The sequence below is a fragment of the Alligator mississippiensis genome, chromosome 1 (genome assembly GCF_030867095.1).
Source record: "Alligator mississippiensis isolate rAllMis1 chromosome 1, rAllMis1, whole genome shotgun sequence".
Classification (NCBI taxonomy): Eukaryota; Metazoa; Chordata; order Crocodylia; family Alligatoridae; genus Alligator; species Alligator mississippiensis.
The window spans coordinates 441,101,269-441,124,804 of record NC_081824.1 but is presented as its reverse complement, the minus strand read 5'-3'; the positions used below and the strand labels follow the sequence as shown (position 1 = coordinate 441,124,804).

Here is a 23,536-nt window from a genome sequence, read left to right as displayed (position 1 = left end):
GATGTTGTGCCAGGAGGTGCAAAGTGTAAAGAATTTTTTTTACAAAAAATCATGTTAAGCTCTCCTACGAGTCCTGGTTGAGTGCAAGGAAGAGTCTTTCAGCTTCCCAGCCCAGGGAGTGTCCTTGGAAGCTCCGATACCTTGACCCTCCTCCAGCCTCTAGGGGGCAGCAGAGAGCTCCGCTGGCGGCAGCACCTGCACAAGCCCTTTCCCCAGCCCGGCGCCGGCACGCGGGCTCTCTCCGGCCAGCAGGGCGGGGCCGCTCAACGCGCATCGATCCCCCGTCGCGGCGCGCTGACGTCATGCCGCGGCGCCATCTCCGGTCGCCATAGCGACGGGCCCTGGCAACCCCGGGACGCCGTGCGGCCCCGCGCCCGCCATGGCACTGCCGGACGACCGCAGGCGCCGCTTCCTGGCCGCCACCGCCGCCAACTTCTTCGGGCTGGAGCCGGGCGCCGCGGCCGCCAGCCTGGGCGCCAGCGAGCCGCTCGCCCGCTTCCTGGACGACGGCGGCGAGTTCCTCCTGGCCTTGCGGCCCGCGGGCGCCTGCCTCGCCGCCTCCAACCAGGTACCGGCCCCGGGGGGGCACCTGGCCCCGCCGGCTCCTGGGCCTCCCTGCGGGGTTGCCTGTTGTGCTCTGCGGCTCCGGATGCGCTACTCCCTGCTCCTTTTTGCTTCTGCACTTCCCATCTGTTCCCCGGTCCACCAAGGCTTATAGTTTTACTTGGAGGGCATTGGCCCACTTCCCTAGAGCATATCCAAAAGGCTCTGAGAGTCCCCCACGCTACTGGGGGCTCAGCCGGGAGCTCCTTCATGGAGCCGTCAGGGGGCATCTTCGTGTTTTCATTTTTTGTCCCAAGTAATCAGTCGTTGCATTCTCGGTGGCCTCCCTTGTTAAAGGAGGCTTTTAGTTTTCTTAGTGGCCCTTGCCCCATGATACTCTTAGCCCAATAACTAGGCCTGTCTCTGAAAGCACCAGAAGGGTTTTGAGAAAAGATGTAAGAACCCAGGGCACAGAATAGTAGAAAATCAGTTGGAAGGGACCCCAGGAGGGCATCTAGTCCAGCGTTTCCCAACCTTTTCTGTTCCATGGCACACTTATCTGGCCTTTTCTGTCCCACGGCACACTGGCTGAATGCGGGGGGTGGGTGGCCGAACGTGGTGTGTGTGTGTGTGTGTGTGTGTGTGGGTGGGGGTCGTTATTGGTTCGGGCCCGGCTGGGGCGCAGTGGCGGCACAGGGCCTTGATGGCAGCACCGGCTGTAGCTGTACCCTGCTGGGAGCTACCCGCTTCCTCCCTCTTCCCCCCACAAAATTCCACAGCACACCTGGACATATCCGATGGCACGCCAGTGCACTGCGGCACACCGGTTGGCAAACGCTGATCTAGTCCAACCCCCTGCTCAAAGCAGGAGCATCCCCAACTAGATCATCCCAGCCAGGGCTCTGTTGAGCTGTCCCGTAAAAACCTGCAAGGATGGAGATTCCACCACCTCTCTTGGTAACCCATTGCAACGCTTCACTACCCTCCTAGTGAGAGAGTTTTTCCTAATATCCAAACTAAACTTCCTTTGCTACAACTTGAGACCATTGCTTCTTGTTCTGTTACCTGCCACCACTAAGAACAGTTTAGCTCCATCCTCTTTCAAACACCCCTTCATGTACTTGAAGGCTGCTATTAAATCCCCTCTCAGTCTTCTCTTCTGCAGACTAAATAAGCCCAGTTCCCTCAGCTTCTCCTCAGAAGGCTTGTGCCCCAGCCCCCTAACCATTTTTGTTGCCCTCTGCTGGACTGTCTCCAACTTGTCCACATCTTTTCTATAGTGGAGGGCCCAAACTTGAACACAGTACTCCAGATGTGGCCTCACTAGTGTAGAATAGAGGGGAATAATTACTTCCCTTGATCTACTGGCAACACTTCTGCTAATGCAGCCCAGTATGCCTTTAGCCTTCTTGGCAACAATGGCACACTACTGACTCGTATTCATCTTATCGTCCACTGTAACCCCAGGTCCTTTTTTGCAGAACTGCTGCTTAGTCACTTGGTCCCAAACCTGTAGTAGCACATGGGATTCTTCTGTCCTAAGTTCAGGACTTTGCATTTGTTCTTGTTGAACCTCATAAGATTTCTTTTCCCCATTCCTCCAATTTGCGGAGGTCTCTCTGAATCCTAGCCCTGCCCTCCAGCATGTCTACTACATCCCCCAGCTTGCTGTCATCTGTGAACTTGCTGAGGGTGCAATCCATCCCATCTTCTACATCGTTAATGAAGATATTGAACAAAATCAGCCCCAGGACCAGACTGGCTGCCAACTAAACATTAAGCCATTGATTACTGGCCGTTGAGCCTGACAATCCAGCCAGTTTTCTATCCACATTACATCCAACCCATCCTTCCTCAACTTGCTTTCAAGAATGCTGTGGGAGACGGTATCAAAAGCCTTACTAAAGTCAAGGTATGTTATGTCTACTGCTCTCCTCGTATCCACAGAGTCAGTCATCTCATCATAGAAGGCAATCAGGTTGGTCAGGCACGACATGCCCTTGCTGAATCCATGCTGACTGTTCCTGATCACTTTCTTATTCTCCAAGTGCTTAGAAATGGATTCTTTGAGGACCAGCTCCTTGACTTTTCTGGGGACTGAGGTGAGGCTGACTGGTTTGTAGTTCTTTCTTCCCTTTCTTAAAGGTGGGCACTATATTTTCCCTTTTTATCAATCATCCAGGACCTCCCCCAATTGTCACGAGTTTTCAAAGATCATGGCCAGCAGCTCTGCAGTCACATCAGCCAACTCCCTCAGCACCCTTGGGTGCATCCCATCTGCCCCATGGACTTGTACACTTCCAGCTTTTCTAAATAGTCCTTAACCTGTTCTTTCACGACTGAGGGCTGCTTACCTCCTCCCCAAACTGTGCTGCCTAGTGCAGTATCTGGAAGCTGACCTTGCCTGTGAAGACCAAGGTAAAAAAGTCATTGAGTACTTCAGCCTTTTTCTCATCATCTGCCACTAAGTTGCCTCCCCCATTCCGTAAGGGACCTACACTTTCCCTGACCTTTCTCTTGTTACTGATATACTTATAGAAATCCTTCTTGTTACCCTTCACGTCCCTCGCTGGCTGTAAGTCCAATTGCGCTTTGGCCTTCCTGATTTCATTCCTGCATGCCTGAGCAATATATTTATACTCCTTCCAAGGTGTTTGTCTAAGTTTCCACTTCTTGTAAGCTTCCTTTTTGTGTTTAAGCTCACTGAAAACGTATTTGCTAAGCCAACTGGTGACTTGCCACATGCTATTCTTCCTCCGCATTGGAATGGTTTGTTCCTGCACTCACTAAGGTTTCTTTAAAATACAACTGGCTCTCCTGGACTCCTTTTCCCCTCAGACTGGCCTCTCAGGGGATCCTGCCCATCAGTTTCCTGATGGAGTCAAAGTCTGCTTTTCTGAAGTCCAGGGTTCATACTGTGCTGCTCTCCTTTCTTCCTTTTGTCAGGATCCTGAACTTGATCACCTTGTGGTCACTGCTGCCCAAGTTGCTATCCACTTCTACCCCACGAAGATGTAAGAACCCAGGTTATGTATATACATATTCTACCCTTTCGTCCTTTCCAAGTTAGCACCAGCCAGTCCCATCCCATGTGCACTCCATGGAGTCTAGCAGATGTCATATCATCTTATTGGAAGTGGTGCTGATGACCAAGGGATCTGGTGTATGACACATGGTCCTACGGACATGTCTAAGTAGACCAATGTATGACACCTTATCCTGGGTCAAGTGTCCTGGTGCAAGGTTCTGGTGCATATGGTGTGCTAGTCTGTACAGATCTTGAAATCAGATGTGTGTTATACTGTCCTAATGTGAGTGTCCATGAACACCATTGTGTCTAGCACATCACATCAGTTTACTAGGACAGTGTTTCCCAAACTTCTGACACCTGTGGCGTACATATTTCTGGTTTAAAATTAGCAGCACACTTTACTCAGTGGTCCACACCCTGATCCCTCCACACAGGGCCAGCTTGGCTTGAGCCCCATTAAGCTGCACAGGGCTGGTGCAGCTGGATCCCCATCCAGTCCATGTTTTTCAGCACACTTCCATGGCACACTCTTTAGGAATCACAGTACTAGGGTCTGTGCACTCCATGTATGAAGCATTTTCCAAGGGTGAGCGTGTGTAGGGAACAGGTCTCATGGGTGATGTCATCCTGCTTCAAGAGTCTGTGACTTGTGCTACACCCAGCTGCAGTTGGGAGTTCTGCACCTAAAGGGTCTCTCGGCCCCTTCAGCTGCTGATTCTGGGTCCTAGCATCACCCTACAGTTGCCCAGAGTCCTGCAGCTGCAGATGTTGGGTCCCAGCAGTGCGCCTCTTGGTGCTGGGACCCAGCTGGGACCTGGCGGCTGCAGGGTGCAGCTGTGATCTCCCAACCCTGGGGGCAGAACATGTCATGACCCAAAGGTCTGATTTTTTGTGTGTGCTTCGGCACTAAGAATTATCCCCGTGGGTTTACAGCTTCATTGCACGGAGGAGTTCTGCTGCGCAGAGAACCCGCGTGCAAAGGAGAGTTCCTGCCACTTTGCAGCGGTCTTTGCAGGGTGCATTTCCCTTTGCAACACAGAAATGCACGGTGCAAAGAGTTCCCACTCATCATATGCAAATTTGTGCCCCGCAATTGGCTAGTGCTAAATTATTCACATGTGGCGGCTAGCGATTGGCCTGCTAGCCGTATAAGAGGCTTGAGCAGTTTCCGCCCAGGCCGAAGAGGACTCCGCATCCATCTCGTGGGGACTCTGGGTGTGCGCGGCAAGGTAATAGAAACCCTGTGTGTCACTCAGAGGAGTTTGGCAGCCTGATCCACCGCCCACCTCTTCCCGTCTTCGAACGGAGCCTACTATAAGACGTACCGACGAGTTTTATGCGTGCTTGTCCTGGACATCCGGAGTTCTGTCTGCGTGGAGCCTAGCAAGCTCCACGTGATTGTTCGTGTTCTGTCTGCGTGGAGCCTTGCAAACTCCACGTGTGTTTGTGTTTTCTGTTGTAACCGCAACTCAAGCAAGTTCTCAGCCTGCACCACGACCATCTCGGTGTAAGTAAACAATCTTAAAATCAACCGTTAAGTGTCTGCGCCTAATTCTAGCTCGGCAACCTCCCTCTCCGACCCAGCCTGCCCGGGCTGCCGGCCACAGCCCGCGTGCAGAGCGACGAAAAGGGCCCGGGGTCTGACCCGGCCCGCACAGAACATAGTGGCTGACATGATCTTCCAGCCTCGGGGGTGAAATGAATAACTGCTGTGAACTTGCAGCCCCAGGGACTTTGTGCACCTCTGAGGCTGGGAGATCATGGCAGCCAAAATCTTTCCAGCTGTGGGGGTGTGTAGGAGAGTCAATGGAGAGCAAAGGAGGGGCAATGAAGTCTACTGCATAGTCCCACAGTTGCACCTCCTGCTATGTAAATGTGGCATGGTGGGAGGTGTGATTGTGTAGATTGTGCATTAGATTTAATTGTGCCTTTACCTGCCTCTGTAGAGGGGCCTAAGTGTCTGTACAAATATGGGTGTCTAGTGCACGCTGCATGGTGCCGCTGTGTTTGTTGCATGTCAGGTCTGCTCAGTGTGAATTTCTCTGCAGGCTCTGGGGTCAAATGTATGATATGTTGTCCTGGTGTGAGTGCCCAGGAGCAGAATTGTAGTAATCCAACTGGCTGCCCAGAGCAGATGCTACACACACAATGGCGGAATCTCAGGTGACCACCTGCCTCTAACTGAATGGGATAGTCCTGCAGTGGGAACCTCCAGTTCTGGTCCTGGCAGTAGTGGGTGTGGTGGCACCATGGAGTTCTGCTCCCAGCTGCTCTTGGGTAGGCAGGGGGTATGCAGCCTGCACGGGGCTCCCTGGGAAAGGCAGCATGGCATGGAGCCCCGAGCATGCAGCAGGCAGCCTGTATCTGTCCCTGCTTGGCTTGGTTTGGCTTGGCTCAGCTCCAGCAGCTGTGGCAGGGGGGCGCGTGGTAGGTGCCCCAGCTTCCCCTTTTGAAAAGGTGGTCACTGGCAGCTGTTTTTTTTTCCACACCACCCTTATACCCCTCCCTCCAAGTCAGCGTCTGTGGCAGCTGCCCTGGTTGCCCTGTCCTAGTTATGCCCCTTCCAAGGAGGACTACATTGTCTGTGTGTGGGCCGGGAGCGGTCTGAGGCCCTTTTTCCGCACGGCGGGCTGTGGCCAGCAGCCCGGACACGCTGGGTCGGGGAAGACAGGCGGCAAGCTAGAATTAGGCACAGACGCTTAGTGGTTGATTTAAGATTATTTTACTTGCACTGAAGATGGTTGCGGTGCAGGCAGCAAAACTTGCTTGAGTTGTGGTTACAAAACAAAACAAAAACTCAAACCTGCAGAACATAAGGGTACGTCGCAATGGGGTTTCAGCGACGTAAGATGAACAAAAACCTCGAGAGTACGTCGCAATGGGGTTTCGGCGACGGGAAGAAAAAAACTGCAGGACTCGAACCCCGGGTAGAGCTCTGGATTCACTCACACGAAGTTTGCTAGGCTCCGTGGAACTTGCGCGCAGGGAAGGGTACGTCGAGGGATCAGGCGGCGACGGGGAGAGGCGAGAGGTTGATCAGACCCCTGTAGCCTTCTTGAGATATACGCTGGGTCCGATAGGCTCCGCAGCACTTAGAGATCTTCACGAGACGTGAAGTTCTCCTCCTCCTGATAGTTGTGAAGTCCTCCAACTTAGGCGGAAACCACTCAAGCTTCTTATACGGCTAGCAAGCCAATCGCTAGCCGCCATGTAGGAATAATTTAGAACTGGCCAATAGTGGGGCACAAATTTAAATACAAATGGCGGGAACTCCTTGTAGCGTGCATTTCCTCTCTGCAGCTCAGAAATGCATCCTGCAAAGAAAGCTACGAGTGGCGGGAAATGATTCAGCAGTGCCGAAGCGCACACAAACAAAAATCACACCCTTGGGTTGTGACAGTCTGGTATGCGACACATCTAGTTGGTGCAAGTCTTTGTGAAGACCACATGGTGTGTGTGTGTGTGTGTGTGAAACTTTCCCCTGGTGTGAGTCTTTGTGTAGACAGTTCCCAGTGTGTAACATGCTGTCTCAATGTGACTGCTTGCATAAACCATGAGTCCCGCAATAATTTTGCTGTCTCAGTGCAAGCATTTGCAGAGAGAAGGAGGACGTGTTTTGCTATGTCTATGCAGGTCATGGGTGGGTAAAATATGGCCTGTGGGCTGATTCCAGCCTGCCAGGCAATTTCATCCAGCCTACCAATTAATTGTACCCTGCACAGCCCACGCATCTTGCTCCCACACTTGTGTGAGGAAGGGCCCAGCCCAGGCTGCACGCAGCTTCCAGGCGGGGCTGCTGCCACCACTGCTGCAGCCACCATAGGCTGGGGCTGGCAGAAGTGTGGAGCCTGTACCCAGGGGGGTGGCAGGAGCTTGGAGCTCGGGTGGGCAGGGTGTGGGTGTGAGGGAGCGTGGGAGGGTGTTAGGACCCCCACATATACTCCCCTCATGGCGCACAACCTCCGTTGTTGGCAGGAGCACCAGGCGGTGCACCCTCATGGTCCTCATGGCCTGTGCAGGCGCTGCCACCCAGCAGCTCATAGCTCTAGCCAGAACTGCACAAGGTGGCAAAGAGTGCAGCCAGGCTGACCTGCCTCTAATGTGTGGGGCTTCCTGCAACACACATGCAGCTTCTGGTACTTATGTGCCACCAGGGCAAGCCCTGTGTGATGGAGCTGGCTACTGCCCATACTCCCTGCCACCACATGCAGGTTCTGGGACTCTGTCAGAAGTGGCAGGGAGTCTCATTCCCTGCTTCTGTGGTGGCAGGGAGTCTGGAAGGCAGCCAGCTCCATCGTGTGGGGCTTCCCCTTGGCGGTGCATGAGTGCTGGGAGCTGCACGTGTGCCATGGGGAGCCCTGCGCAATAGAGGTGGGCCAGCCTGGCTGTGCTCCTTGCCATCATATGCATCTCTGGCTGGAACTGTGCACTGCTAGGTGGCAGCACCTGCACGGGCCATGAGCAGCCTGAGGGGTTTCTGCCTGCTGCTGCTGCCACTGGTGGCGAAAGCTGTGCTGCACCATAGGAGGGATCGAGTGTTGGGGGGGGCCCACACTCCCCACCCTCCCTTACACCTTACAAACTCCACACATTCACACTCTGCAACCCAACAACCCCCCACATATACATGCCCCCCACAACGTACCCTACGCTCCCCCCACACACAACCCCACCCTCTCACAAAGCGCACATACTCTCCCACACAAAATATACAAGAATAAGATTTTATTTTTGAGCTATTATGCAGTCAGCTCTATATACACTACACAAACACAGGTCATGACAAAAATAGTTTTTGCAGTAAAATTAAAATATGTTATAAGTTTTAGTGTATGCTTTGTTTATTTTTCTGGTTCCTTCTGGTGGCAAAGGTCAAGGGTTAGGACCAGGACTTCCAGCCCCAAGACAGCGATCAGGGGATGGGGCTACCCTTGCAGCCTTGGACAGCTCACCAAAACTCATTAGGTGGCCCTCCTGCCAAAATAATTGCCCATCCCAGATATAGGTCATATGGCTCGATGTGCAATATGTTATCTAGGTGTAAAAACATGCATAGATCAGTATGTAACACCCTGGCTTGTTTAAAGTGTGCCTCTAGACCAGTTTCTGCCATGCCAACTTACTGTGGGATATCATGCAGATGAGGCGAACAGTTATATACTAAGGCCACAGTGTACAAAATGGTGTCACGGTTTAGATTATGGGCTAGTCTCATAGTTATGAGTATCTGTGAAGACGCCTTGTTCCAACTTGTGATGTTCAGAGAGGTTACATGTAGTGGCAACACCCATTCATGCAGAATGCTCCACTTTATATATGAGAAGCAAGATTTTTTTTGTGAATATTTTTTACTGGACTAACTATATAGTTGGGAGAGATGTTAGACAAGCTTTTGGGTGCAAAGTGCCTTCTTCACATCTGGGAAAGAAACAATACATTTGGTCTAATAAACGATATCACCAAACAAAACTTGCTTCTTGTATATTTCCTGGACAATCACAGGTATAACCCCACTTCAACCCCATTGTAATAGAAATGAGGTGAAACTCCTACCAAGAATGCACTTCGGACAACTTTCTAGAGTTATTGTCAGTTGTAGAAAAAAAAATGTTCCCCTGACAAATAGAATTTAAAGTTAATTTAATCTGAAATAAACATACGATAGGATCTTGAGAAACAAGTAATATGATGGTTATGTGAAAAGGCTTAGGAGTTTAGGGCAAGTTCTCTCTACACTGTGGAGGGGATCATGCCATAATAACTGAAAAATATTCACTTATTAGTCAAATAACTGAACATACTATCAAGAGGCCAATATGAAAGACAAAGCAAAGATGTAGTAACAGGGTACAGTGACAAACATCTTTTGTCACTGAATCCTGCACCAAGGCTCTGTTTTTTCATTTTAATGTGTGTCAAGTTAAGAGTTAGATAAACTTGAATCTTTCTTCCACTGTTCTCCTCTGCCTGTTTGAAAGCAAAAAAGAAGCTATCCTTTATCTCCTGAACACAGAACTCATAGCTGTTTTGCAGGGACAGGGATATCTGCTAGTTTCTATTCCCCAGGCTCTGTTTAATAGTCCTTCTCCCAGAACGCCCCCTGACCATGAACGCATGACAAGAGTCACTTCCAGCTTTCCCAGTAAGGTGCACTGCAAAACTGAGATCCATCTTGTGTTTTTACAGCTTCCGAGAAAATGTAAAAATGTATAGCATTGGTGAAGCTGATGAGAATCCTATTTATCCTGTTGTTGGGAAATCTGTGATCATCAGCATACCTGTCTGCCTAATTTTTTAAATGTATCATAAGTTGTTTGCTTGCTACCAGAAAATAGGTGACAGATTTTTTAAGCATCACATAACAGAAATAACTAGTATAACTACTTATAATGTAATGACTATTTAAAGTATTGGATGCTGGAATTACATTTCAAGTTCTTATTTTATCAACTGTGAAAATCATGGGTTTTGTTGTTATGTACAGCTGTAATATGAATGGAATATTTATCACAATCCATACAAAATGGCACAATATTTTTCAGTTAATTCCTTCTTTTAATGATTCGTATAAATATTACTGTTGTGGGAAATATACCTGTAATATGAGGTGAATGTGAGGGTTTCCATTTTTTTTAAACCGTGTGCTTATTAATTATTATAGGTTGAAGCTGGTGATTCAAAAGATAAAGTGTTGGTGTTTTTCAAGCTGCGGCCCCAAGTCATTACAGAAGATAATCTTCATAGTAATATTTTTGTATCATCTATGTTAGATTCACCTATTACTACCCTTTATCAAGCAGTACGGCAGGTATTTGCACCAGTATTACTAAAGGTGAGTAATTTGCTGTTAAGGTTTTTTTTTTTTTTAATACATTTGAAGAAAATTAGCATTCTGTTTTCATTAAAACATGTTTTCATATTACATGTTAATTGTTCTGAGATGTACTTCTAATTTGCTTTTCTGTTAGTATTAAAAAGAAAATACTTGTAGAATGGTTAAAGAGTGAACAATATCTTTAATTTCCCTGACATTTTACAGCTTTGTTTCATGCTGTGCCATTTCCCTCACTGCCCCCCACTTCTTTTTTACATTTTGAATTAAATATTGTCCCAGGGCCAGTGCCAAGAGTATACAAACATCATTAGCAGTCTTGCTGCTTTGGATTCCTAGACTGATTTACACAACTTTGCTTTGCCTTAAGGCTGATGAGGCTGATTTTAATTCCATTATTCTCACTGTGCTAACTGATCATGCAGGACTAAATTATGATTGTTTTGCTTAATTAAGGACAGTTGAATTTGGCACAAGGACTAGGCAGGATTGCAATGTCTTGCATGTAAAAATATAGAACTTTACCTGAGGATTAATAACTTTTAAAATCATTGTACCTTTTTTTCCTTTTTGATATGGAAGATACCTTCTTTACTGCACTTTTCACAAACAGAAGAAGATCATGGCTAATGTCTCTAATATTACCAAAAGGACTTTCAGTGTTTATAGCGCTGTTTATCACCAGTAGATTGTCCACAGTATTCATGGAGTTATTGCAGAATGCTGTAATTTGCAGTTACCTTCATTGTTCATTTTAATAAGTTATTTCAAGTGCAGAAGCAAAAGGAATAATGAAAAAACAGTTTTTTGCCATGTTCTTTCATTAATATGGTCATGGCATACAATTAGTGTTTGAATTTTGGTGAAAATTATTGGCATTTGTAGCTGGTATTCCTGTTTGTTCATTCCACAGTTAATCAGACTTTCCTCCTTACATATAAGTTACAGCTCCTATTCCATTGTGCCATAAAACACATAATTTGTATTAATCGGTAACTTATCTATGAAGGACTGATAATAGGAAAATGGTAAATATTTCTAATGTACTATGTTCATTCCCTGAAATTTTTGTTGTAGGATGAGAAATGGAGTAAGGAATTTGATCCCAAACTCCAAAATCTTCTTAGCGAGCTGGAGGCTGGTTTAGGCACTGTTCTCAGAAGATCAGATCCTCATTATCAGGGAACAAAATTCAGTGAAGATGATGTAAGAGGTGTGTCCTACAATTCTTTCTTTTATTATAAAACTTGAATTAGAAATGGAATACATTTTAGATTTAGGAGTTCATTACTTTTCAAAGGGTTGAAGAACCTAACAAAATAGTCTAGAGCCTGCAAGCTTGATAGAGTTGAGCCCATGGAAACTTAATATTAAGCTGTATTACATTAACTCAGAATCAAAACGGGAATGGAATTTTGTATCCCTACAGTGAATTTTCCTTTTAGAAGTTTGTTTTAACTAAAACTATTTTGATCCTATTCATGTGTTTCTGAATGATAGAATCAAGTATTTCTTGTTTGTATTTGCAGCAATACTTACACCAAGTGATGAATTTCAGTTCTGGATTGAGCGTGCTCATCGTGGAAGTAAACTGTGTAGCAAAGAGAGAGCTTCTCATTTTAGAGACCTGTTTGAAACAATTGCAAAAGTATATATTTTTTCTTTTCTTTATCTAATGATGTATCTGTCTCTAATAAAGGATGCACTTGTGTCATATATGAATATTTATTAATATAATATTGGCCTATATTGATATATGGGCAAATTTTACTTTAATTTGTGCTTGTGTATCTCTGGCTAAGGGCTGTTCAAATTTATGTCAGAGTAAATTTGGCTCATTAGAATCCTAATATCTGCTTTAAAAATGGATTTTAACAAAGGAACTACAGGAAGGCTCTAAAATGACAATGAGCTGATGAAAAATACTAAAATTGACAAGCAAGGCGTTGAGGGTGGATTCTGTCCTGCAAAACACTTGAATTAGTTTACGTGCGTGAATTGTGCCATAGAAGTCAGTGGATTAATCATGCAAATAGTCACAGTATGTTTATTTTTTAGGCAATAAAGTGTTGACATTTCCCTAAATATAAAGCTATCTCAATTAACAAATGTGTTTGAAATATTTAGAAGTTAAATATTTCTAATATATTATTAGCACAACTATTTTGTTTAAAAATGCATTTGGATTTTTAGGATTATTACAACTTGGATAGTCTCTCTCTATATGAAGCTGTCGATTTAGTGGAGACTACCCGGGATACTGTTGATGATGTATGGAGACAAACAGAATATGACCCTTATCCACAGCCCCGAATGCAAAACCTTTTGGATGTCATAGGTAAAGCTGGGATAAAAAATAACCATATTAATTATGAATGTACATATGAATATAGTCTACGGAAAAAAAAAATCTTACTTTTTATTATGCCTGTTACCTGAATTCATTGAGGGCTGTATATGTGTAATTCATTTGGATAAAATTGTAGTAGGCCCTGAGTGAATACTTGTTTATTTATTTGATTTGCATCATTTGGTAGCACATTATCTTTGCAACACTTTGAAAAATATAAATGCAATTTTGTGTGGAATGTAAAGGAAGTATTTCCACTTGCATGATGTGTTTGGTTCAAAGTATATTTTTTGTTCTTTTCTAGGTGGCTCTCTTGGTAGGTTTGTTCAGAAAAAATTGGGAACTGTACATCTGTGGGAGGATGCTTTTAATGTTGTTAAAGAAAATCTGAAAACTGGCATCATGATTTGTGAACAGTGGGTAGCAGCCTGTCACCATTTAACTGGACAACTGTGGCAACATTATGCTCCACATCCATGGAAAAATGATAAGTTTTCTCCCGAAGCATTAGATAAACTCCAGAAACGTCTTGATGAGGTATCAAAGAAAAAAATCAAAGAGCTTTTTTGAACTGCAAATAAGATTAAGAATATTGTTTAACATTTTGCATCACTTTTATAATCAGGGCATTGTGTGTTTTCATGTTTTGGGGTTCAGCATTTACTTGACTAAGACTGATTCATTGCTAGGGAATTATTTCTGTGAAAGGGTGACATAATGCAGTTTAGGTCCTGTTTATGACCTTTGTTGTGTTTCCTGTTTTTAAATGTAAATGATGAAACAAGTCATGCTGGGTAGCTAAAAATAAATAAAGTGATTTTTCCCACTCTATTCAGCTTTGGTGCCAGAGGCATAACTAATGGGGCTTGTGCCCTGGGTAAACACTGCTGCAGAGCAGGTTGAGATGGAAGTCTTAACTATTCCAGGAATTCAAAAGAAGCCCCCACTGCTGCTGCCATAGTATGATTTGCCCAAGCCCTGGTTGTTGCTGCTGCTTCTGCTGCCACAAAAAGGGTGTGGAGCTGTAGCTGCTGTTGGGGTGCAGACTTTGGTAGGCCACTATTCTGCTGTGTCCAAGGCTGGTTATGCTACTGACTGGTGGGTCCCTACCTGTGGCATTCTGTCTGAAGTTTTGAGCACTGAACTTCAAGAAAGTTATGGAAAAATTATGAAGATTCCAAGGAGAGTGACAAAAATTGTTAGAGGCCTAGGAAAGAAGACTTGTGAGAAAAGGCTGAAAGAACTAGAATGGTTGTGTCAGGAGAAGAGAAGACCAAGGGGGATTTGATAGCAGTCTTCTAATACCTAAGGGGTGGATATAAAGAAGATGGAGACTAGTCTCTGTGGCCACAATGGTCTTAAAATGCAGCAAGGGAAACTTAGGTTGGCTATTAGGACATACTTTCTCACTATGTGAATGGTTAAGTATCGGAGCCCATTACCTGGATATGTTGTGGAATCTCTATTTTTGGAGGTTTTCAAGAGCAGAATAGACAAACACTTCACTGAGATAGTTAGTCAGGAAAGGGGGTTGGAGTAGATGTCTTCCTGAGGTCCCTTACGGCTCGACTCTTCTATGTTTCTGTGATTCTATAAATAAATATCATCTTTCTGTTTGTAGGTACTAACAATTCGAACACTTTATGAAAAACTGACATATTTTTTACCAACTGGGGAACAAAAAGCATTATTGCACCTTGCCCAGGTTTTTGAGCCCTTTGCTGGTCTCAATCCTGTACACTATAACCCCTACACAGAGGTATAATATATACTTTTATTTTCTATAAGCATTTTTATAGCTTTTTATTGTATTCATATATTCCATACTAACACATTTGCCTGTTTATCGCTAGCCTTTATGGAAAGCTGCCGTGTCTCAGTATGAAAGAATTATTGCACCAGCAGAACAAAAAATAGCAAGCAAATTGAAAGCATTTATTTCAGATATTCAGGACAGCCCACAACAGGTATAACTATTTTTATGATACAAAGGCTTTGTTTTGTATGAAGTTATAGAATTCTCAAATAGTTATTTTCAGGCAAAGAAAGTGTTGTTTATGATTATGTACAGACCTTATGAATAATGTTACCTCAGGGTAACATTGGCAAGGATCCTGGTTTTCTTTGTTTAAAAATCACAAATTCTGATTAAAACCCCCCAAATCAGAGATTAAAATGGAATGCCACTGTGTGTGTGTGTGTGTGTGTGTGTGTGTTTGTGTGTGTGTGTCTGTACACAGCCACGCATGCATGTGCGTGTATATGTATATATATGTATCATTTGAACACAACGTTTTATTGATATATTTACAATTTTAAAGCATTTGGAAGCCTTACCAGTGTCTCAATCACTATAATAAAATATATTCTAAGTATCTATAAATGTTGGTATTTGATTTTAGGTTTTTTTTATCATGGAAAATCAGAGCTCCACCTGTCCTCTGTGCTCACCAGGCCCAGGCCCTTCACTCCTAATCCACAGTCCCCCAGCCCTGCTGGTGCTCCTTACTCCCGATCCACAGTTCCATGGGCCTGCTGGTGCCCTTCACTTCCCACCTACAGCCCCCCAGAATGGGGCCAGGCAGGGAAGCTCGTTGCTGCCACTGGGAGCTCCACCTTGCCATGGCGAGGTGCCCCATGCCCAGCCAGCAGCAGTGAGGGGCAGAACTCCATGCTGCTCCTCTGCTGTTGCTGGGCAGGCAGGGGGCGCCTTCGCCATGGTGGAGTGGGGCTTGCAGCAGCAGCAACAAGCTTCCTCTCCCAGCTGTGCCTTGCCATGCTAGGCCCTGGCCACTGAGCTGTCGAGGTACCAGGGCGAGGGCAGCAGGATGGGGAGCCCGAGCCCATAGTGGGCAGTCTGCCCCTGCTCTGCACACAAATCTGGAGGGTATGTGCTCCCCTGGGAGTGCATGCAGTGGTGGGGAGCCAAAATTACCCTCCCCGCCCTCCCCCAAGATGAGCTGCCCGTGGCCTTGTTCCACTCTCCACTTGGGCCCTGTGGCTGTGCATTCCTGGGCCCCAAGCCCCATACAGCTGGGCAACAGCCCCAGCCCTAGCCCTGCCCAACTCCTTCCCTCACTCCCTCCCTATAGGGGCCTCAATCTACCCTTCCCTACCACCAGACTTACCTGTGGGATTTCTTCTTCAGATGCCTAGTGGCTATGTGCATGTGTGCGCATGCACATGCACATGGCGCCTCGTGCCTGCCTGCTCCCCCTTGCCCCTTGCAAACTGGAACTCTGCCAGCCTGCAGATTGCTCTTTGCAAAAGTGGAAAATTCATGTAGTTCTCTGGTAAAATGAAAAATCTTCGTTTTTCTCAATTAAAAGGGAAAATCTGTGCTTCTTTCCATTTTTCTGCAGGCAATGGAAAACCCAGATCCCTGTTCATTAGACATTAGTTGCTTTTCTGTATTTTTCTGTTCTAGCTTCTTCAAGCATTTCAGAAGTATAAGGAGTTAGTGAAACGCCCAAGCATTAGCAAAGAATTACTTTTTGAAAGGGAAACATTGCTAGCAAGACTTCAAGACTCTATCAAAGGTAACCATTAATCAAAATACTTTCATAGTGATTTGTTTTTTGGTGGGTGGGGTGGAACTGTTTTATTTCCTCTCCTCTTAATGCAGTAAAACAAATATACTGCTTGCTGCTATAATTAATTATTTTCTAATTGTTCTATGTTTTGTTGAACACCCATGGTTGGATTTGTACAGATTTTTGCACAGACTTTGAAGCTCGATGCCATGGTGTTCCTGGTGACATTTCTGGGCCGCTTTCAGGCAAAAATCTCTCTGAAGTTGTCAATAACATTGTTTGGGTCCGGCAGTTAGAACTAAAGGTAAGTGTTTAAATTCTTTTTCCAGACACTGACTACTGACTTGCTATAAAAATACTTGTAATGTGCACTACTAGGGAGATGATGTACATTTGCAATACTTAATGACTTCTCTATTTTTTTTTTTTTGAGACTGCTTGCTAAGTAGAATTTGATTTACCTAATACACAGAAAATTGTCTCTGATAAAAAAAGATACAGTGAGCAGCCTCCTACTATGTTTTCAATAAAGTTCATTCTGGAAATATTTAAGAGAATTATAAAAACTAGCAAAGAGCAGTTACAGTGGAGTTGGGCAGCTTGAGTCATTTACTCAGAAAACAACGTGTGCTATATTGCATGCATAATTACTTCTCTGTGTTGCATCTGCTTTTGCCAATGTCATGATTTTAAGTTTTGAGAAAATCTTACTTTGCCTGTTTTCTTCATGAAAATCAAGGAGTCACTTAAATATTGTAATTTTTAAATGCCCTAAAGGGTTGTAACACTATTATGGCATAGGCAATGTTTAGGAAAATACATGTCCTAAGAAGTTACTATTAAAAGGGATTGGAAAAAGTGCTTTTAGATCTTCTACATATTTTCTTATATTTTTCCTCTCTGATGTTCATCTGCACAATGTTTTTAATAACCCGGGAGGACCACTGCTTTTAATATTGTAGATAGCCTGTTTCTTAGAGGTGAATCAGTCAATATAATTGTGTTTAAAGAAAGATTTTTTTGTACATCACTGATTTGCTAAATTCTGATGTCCTTCACCATTGTACTATAATTTTATTTCTCCTGCATATTCCCCAAATCCAGAGAATATAGGTAAGATACCAGGTTATTCACAGAGGATTTGCTCTACTTATTTTAATCTGGAAGCACACATTTAAAAGAATGCCAGTTGGATTTTTAGTTGCATTGTTAACAGGCTTGTATTAACCTCTCTTAGATTGTAATTTGTATTAACCTCTCTCTGACATTTATTCACTGCATTTGATGGTTGGGGGCCTGTGAGGAAGTTTTCAAAGCCAATTGACTAATTCCTTTATTTTCACAAAACTTTGTTTCTTAAGGTTCTGAGTGTCCATTGAGGCATTTACTTAACTGGGCCTGCTGCTGTCGCCTCCTCCTTTTTTCTTAAAGTATTTCTAACTCGAAATTTTGTAACTATTGTTGATATCTTTTAGAAGAGTCACGCTTACCAGAGTAAATTGATATGTTAAAAGACGTGATAGAGTCAAAAGCAATTAAGGAAAGGTTGGTTACTGGAAGTTGGAATACATGGCCTAGCACAGAATTTGGGATCCCTGGATCCAAATGAACATGGCTATCTGCAGCATCCCCTACGCTGCCATCTAAACACTGCCCCCTGCCACTGCATGCTTCCAGACTCGTGATGCTCCACGGATGCAGTCCCACACCACTGCACATCCCCTGCTCTGTGCTGCCACTTAGCCAGAATGCTGCATGCCTCATACTCTGTGCTGCTGCCCATCCAGAGCCCTGCATGCCCTCCGCTCTGCGCTGCTGCTTCCCAGAACACCATGGTACCTCACAGTCCTGGCTCAGCACTGCTGCCCTGCCGGAGCCCCACACCACCACACATCCCAGCTCCACACAGCTGCCCGGCTAGAGCCCCGTGTCACTACACACCCCCAGCTATGTGCTGCTGCCTGGCCAGAGCACCATGGTGCTGCCTGAAGACAACCCTGCACCCCATCTGCCCCAGATATGCACACCTGCCTGAATATGACCTCCACACTGCTGCCTGGCCCCAGACCTGTGCTGTCCCCTGAGCATGGCCCCACTGTTGTTGCTGCTATGAATCTGGCCTGGGAGCAGTTCCTACAGCAGGTGTGGGCAATTTTTCAGGTGGAGGGCCACTTAATGAGTTTTGGTGAGCTGTAAGGGGCTGGAAGGGTAGTCCTGCCCCTGGATAGGTACCCTGCCCCCTAGTCGCCATCTTGGGACCAGAAGTCCTACCCCCTAACCCTTGACCTTTGCCACCAGTCCCTCCCCTTGCCCCCAGAAGTACTGCTTTTGGGAAGGGGGTTTGCCATCTTAGAAGTGGAAAAAAAACAAATTATGTTTCATCTGAGCCAAAAGGTCGAGAAGCATATACGCTGCCATCACTGCTGCCTCCGAGCTGCCTAGGGGGGTAGTAGTGGCAGTAAAGAGCAGATGCAGGGCAGTGTGGCATGGTGTGGGCTCTGGAAGGCTGCAGCAGGAACAGCCCAGTGGTGGTGATGGGGAGGGGTCACTTTTCCTCTATGCTGAGCAACAGCTTCTGACCTGTGCCGCCGCTGCTGAACCTGGGTGGGGGAGCCCAGAGCAGGCACGGGGCGCATTGGGTCGGTGCTGCATGATGCGGGTCCCCGCTGGTACCACAGGCTTGGGGCCAGCAGCGGTGGCAGCCAGAAGGAGCTGCCACCACCTGGGACTGAGGGACCTACTGCAGGTGAGAGAAAGACCCTCTACAGGCTGGATCCAGCCCACAGGTTGTATTTTGCCCACTCCTGCCCTACAGTCTGGGACCAGCCTGGTGTGAGTTGGACACTTCTGGTGCAAAGGAAACAAAGGTCAGGGACTCTGACATACATTAGGTGGGTCTCAGAGGGGGCACACAAATGTTTTTTGAAGACTGGTATGCTCTCTCAAAAGAATCCCCTCTTGGAAAGCTCAGGTTATATCAGTGGGTCTTTTATGTTTTATGTTTTGTAATTATTAATCTTTATTATTAGTAGTAGCCTTTAAAAGGAAAAGTGAAAATTCAGAAGATTCAGAAATTCATGCCTCCTTTAGCTTACATTTGTCTAATGGGGTTTTTGTTTAAGGTGGATGATGCTATCAGGATCTCAGAAGCTCTTCTGTCTGACTTGTCTGGATTTCGATCTTTTCGAAGAAATGCAGATAATCTTTTAGAACAGCTTAAATTATATGAACAAGATCAATTTGACGATTGGTCCAGGGACATTCAGACAACATTGTCAGATCCCAGGTCGGGACTGTGGTAAGTATAACATATTTTTAAAAAAAGTAATGTTGTTTCAAAATTGGCATACTGGTATAATCTAAAAAGAGCTAGTAGAGAGAGGGAGAATGGTGCTCTGCTATAGAAGAAAAAATTAATTGAGAAATAAATCAATTCATTGTCATTTTATTGTTATAGATCGGGGGGGCAGGCAGTTATTTCGAGTGGAGGGCAGCTTACCTATTCTTGGTGAGCTGTCGAGATCCTCATGAGTAGCCCTGCCCCTTGACAGTTGCCCTGCCCTCCGGTTGCCATACTGGGGCCGGAAGTCCCACGCATCCCCCCCTGAGTGCCACCCCACCCCCACCCCTGACCTTCACCACCAGATCTCTCTCCCCTTGTCCCAGAAGTATTCCTTTTGGGAAGGAGGGTGCTGCAATCTTGAAACCAGAAAAAAATCCATATCATATACAAAAAAATAAAACATCACTGTAACTTATTTTAATAAAAAAAATAAAAAAAAAATTGTACTGATTTATGTGTTTGCCAAGTGTATGTAGAGGTGATTGCATAATAGCTCAAAATACAGTCTTGTTGTATATTGTGTGGGCAGTCAAGGGGTGTATGTGGGGGTATGGTTGGGGTGTGTGTGTGGTGGGGTGCGGGTAGGGTGAGTGGGTGTGTGATATGTGGTGGGGGTCTGGGCTCTGGGAAGGTATGGGGTTATGGTGGGTAGGGTGGGAGAGAGAGAGAGAGACGGGGCTGGGCTGCTGGCTCCATCGCATGCAGCTCTCATGGGCTGTGTGTAAGTCTCTCACGATGCAGCCAGGCAGACCCTGTGCTCAGGCTCTTGCTGCCCCACCTTGGGTCCCCATGAACCCCAGGGCACCGGCACGGGCTCTACACTCCCACCCACTGCCACAACTCCCCCGCTACTTCCCTGCTTTTCCTCCTGCAGGCCTGCCCGCTACTGCTACCGCCACTTCCCAGCCACCACCACTGCTGCCACTGCTCCCTGTCAGTGCCGCTTTCTGCACTGCTGCCACTTCCTGCGGCTCCCATCAGACCCCCTGCTGCTCCTCACACCACTGCCACTTCCTGCGGTCCCCGTCATTTCCTCCACTGCTAAGGAGCAATAAAGTGCCTCCTTAGTGCCTTTATTGCTGCTGATTCCTGTGGCCTGTCATTCACCCCACCACTCCCCCAGCTGCTCCCTGGACCACCGTCACTTTCTGTGGCCTCTGCCGCTTCCTGCAGCCCCCACTGCCACCCTGCTTCCCTCTGCCCGCTGCTTCCCATGGCACCTAACCCCCACTCAATATCTGAAAGTATGTTGCAAGTGCTTTTTCTGGCCCTAGTCTTTACCTTTCTGGGAGCTGGACAACTTTAAATACTGTTTGCTAAAAAACTGGGTGGGGAAAAATGTAATACATATAATTGGATGCAGCATTTTGGAATTTGGTTATTGTATGCCAGTTCAAAATACAACTAAAAAAGGATGCATGACAAATTATAGTTAATAATTTTCAATATTTCATTTTGATTTAGCATACAAGCTAGCAGTCCTGTTATGGAACTGGATCATTCTGATGGATCACTAAAAATACATTATTCTGATCGTTTAGTGACTCTCCTAAGAGAAGTTCGTCAGCTGGCAGCACTTGGTTTTATTATTCCTGCTAAAATACAGCAAGTTGCAAACACTGCACAAAAATTCTGCAAGCAAGCAGTTATCCTTAAACAGGTATAAACCATAATCACTATCTACTGATTTCTGTATCTTATTAATCAAATATTTCTAGATCATAATCTTTCTATTTGATTATCAAGCTAATAAGCCAATTTTATCAGAGGTGTGAAAAAATCATAGTCCTTTACCTGACATGGCAGTTCTTGTAAAACCCATGGTGTGGATGGAGCTCTACTGACAGAGTGCTTTTGTTAGGTTAGGTTGGGGTGAGCAATTATTTGGGCCAGAGGGCCACACAGTCCGTTTTGGTGAGCTGTTGCAGTCCGGGTCAGCACCCTCTGCACGCCCCCATCTTCCCCCTTACAACTCACCAAAACTCCTTATGTGGAATGGGGCCCCAGGCAGTGGTGTTCAGGAGCTGGAGGGTAGGGTGAGGCTGGGATCACAGGGCAGGGTTATGGTCAGGTCAGAGCCATGTTCCAGTGTCTGCATATCCCTGCAACAGGGAATGGATCACAGCTCTGCCCCACCCCAGCCCCACGTGGTCACTGCCCCATGATCCCAGCCCCAAGCATGGATGCAGCTCCCTGTGCACCTTGCCTGCACAGCTCCTGGAGTTACTTCTGGGGATGAGGTTGGGATCTTGGGGTAGTAACAACACAGGGCTGGAGCAGAGTTGGAAGCCACCACTGGGTCTTGCTGGGGGGCTGCAGCACCTGCAAGAGGGAGAGGAGGGCTGCAAGCCCTGCGGGGGAGTGTTGGGAGGATCTTAGTCTCCTTCCCCTCGCCCATCCTCTCCCCCTGGCCCATGGTGTCCAGCCCACAGACAGGAGGGTGGGGGGGTGGACTCAAAGGCGACTCTATGCCCTGCCACTTGCAGCAGTCAGGACTGGGCTGGGGCTGGAGGATGTGGGTGGCGCTGGGGCACCCCTGTCCTGTGCCTACCTGCAGTTTATCTTGGGGTGCCCGCCTAGTAGTGGGAGCCCCCAGCCATGCTGGCTAAGCATAGAGTGAAGTGGTGCAGGGCAGAGTGGTATAGGGAAAGTGGCAGTGGTGGGAGCCCCGTTAAGATCCTGGATGTAGCTTCCCACCCTGTCATCCGTGGTCTCCATGGAGACTGGTCTTCCGGCCCCAGCCCTGGGTGCAGCACCCTCACTGAGGCTTCTGCCACTGCCCCTGTGGTGTACTGCTTTGCTGCTGCCGTGCAGACATCCCAGGGTGAGCTGTAGGCTGGCACGAGATGGGGGTGCCCTAGTGTCACCTGGAGGGGCCGAGGGATCCACTGTGGGCCAGATGTGGCCCACAGGTCATATTTTGCCCATCCGTGTCTTAGGTTGTTGTCGCAGGGCACCTCGGTGCCCCTGCTCCTATAGAGGAGAAACTGCCAGGGAGCGAGGGAGTGTGCCCTGGCCTGACACAAGGAGCCCAGCTGAGGCTTGCTCAGGTAATGAGCGCAGCTGTGGGTTGCCGGAGCAACTAAGGGGAGCCAGCTGCCTGTAGGGGGCAGGGCCTGGCCCTTATAAAGCCCAGGGCCGAAGCCAGGCTGGCAGTTCTCTGCCAGCAGCCTGGGAGGCAGGAGCTCTGAGAATGAGGAGGTGGCAAGTACAGCTCATGATAGCCCTGGAGGCTTGAGCTATGATGATGAGTTATGGCCAGGCGGCTTGCATTTGTGTTACAGCCTAGGGGCTTGTGGTTTTGCTTTGTGTTTGTGTTATTACATCCGGAGGCTTGGGTGAGGCTGTAGGGGTTGGAGGAGGCCTCAACTATAGGGACCCCAGAGAGTGTGGGGTGCCCTAGTGCCAAGAGGGCGCATTATCTACATAGTGCCAGGGAAGGCGCAGCTCGCACGCCAGTGTATGAGCAACTGGCGGCGAGGAGCGCGGCCAGTAGGTTGCGGGCGCAACCCGTAGGTTGCAGACGGGGACCTAGACCCCGGATTGCGTGTGGGGGAACATAGACCCTGAAGGCGCAGCTCACACGCCACTGCGCAAGCAGCTGGCGGCGAGGAGCGCGGCCAGTAGGTCGCGGGCGCAACCCGTAGGTTGCGGACAGGGGCCGAGACCCCGGATTGCGTGTGGGGGGAACATAGCCCCCGGCCCCAGGAAAGGGGCGGTATTACTGAGTAGCCCAGTGCGGGCATGGCGAGCCCCAGAGAGCGGGGGAGCGCCATACTGAGCAGCCCTAGAGAGCGGGGTCATACTGAGTAGCCCAGTGTGGGCGCGGCGAGCCCCCAGAGAGGGGGAACGCCCTTGTATGTTATTGAGTAGCCCAGTGTGGGCGCGGCGAGCCCCAGAGAGG

At 47.2% G+C, this 23,536-nt stretch overlaps 1 protein-coding gene across 1 annotated transcript in view; it reads left to right on the top strand.

Annotated features, from left to right (window-relative positions):
- Nucleotides 1–336: 336 nt before the first annotated feature.
- Nucleotides 337–23,536, top strand: part of DYNC2H1 (dynein cytoplasmic 2 heavy chain 1) — a 430,672-nt gene continuing 407,472 nt past the window's right edge. Inside the window, exons 1-12 of the mRNA XM_006271584.4 lie at nt 337–568; nt 10,236–10,406; nt 11,484–11,619; nt 11,936–12,054; nt 12,600–12,744; nt 13,061–13,293; nt 14,378–14,515; nt 14,610–14,723; nt 16,184–16,295; nt 16,469–16,593; nt 19,412–19,587; nt 21,097–21,292. Of these exons, the coding sequence (XP_006271646.1) occupies nt 380–568; nt 10,236–10,406; nt 11,484–11,619; nt 11,936–12,054; nt 12,600–12,744; nt 13,061–13,293; nt 14,378–14,515; nt 14,610–14,723; nt 16,184–16,295; nt 16,469–16,593; nt 19,412–19,587; nt 21,097–21,292 (1,854 nt within the window). The 5' untranslated portion in view covers nt 337–379. The remainder of the gene's footprint in view (nt 569–10,235; nt 10,407–11,483; nt 11,620–11,935; nt 12,055–12,599; nt 12,745–13,060; nt 13,294–14,377; nt 14,516–14,609; nt 14,724–16,183; nt 16,296–16,468; nt 16,594–19,411; nt 19,588–21,096; nt 21,293–23,536) is intronic.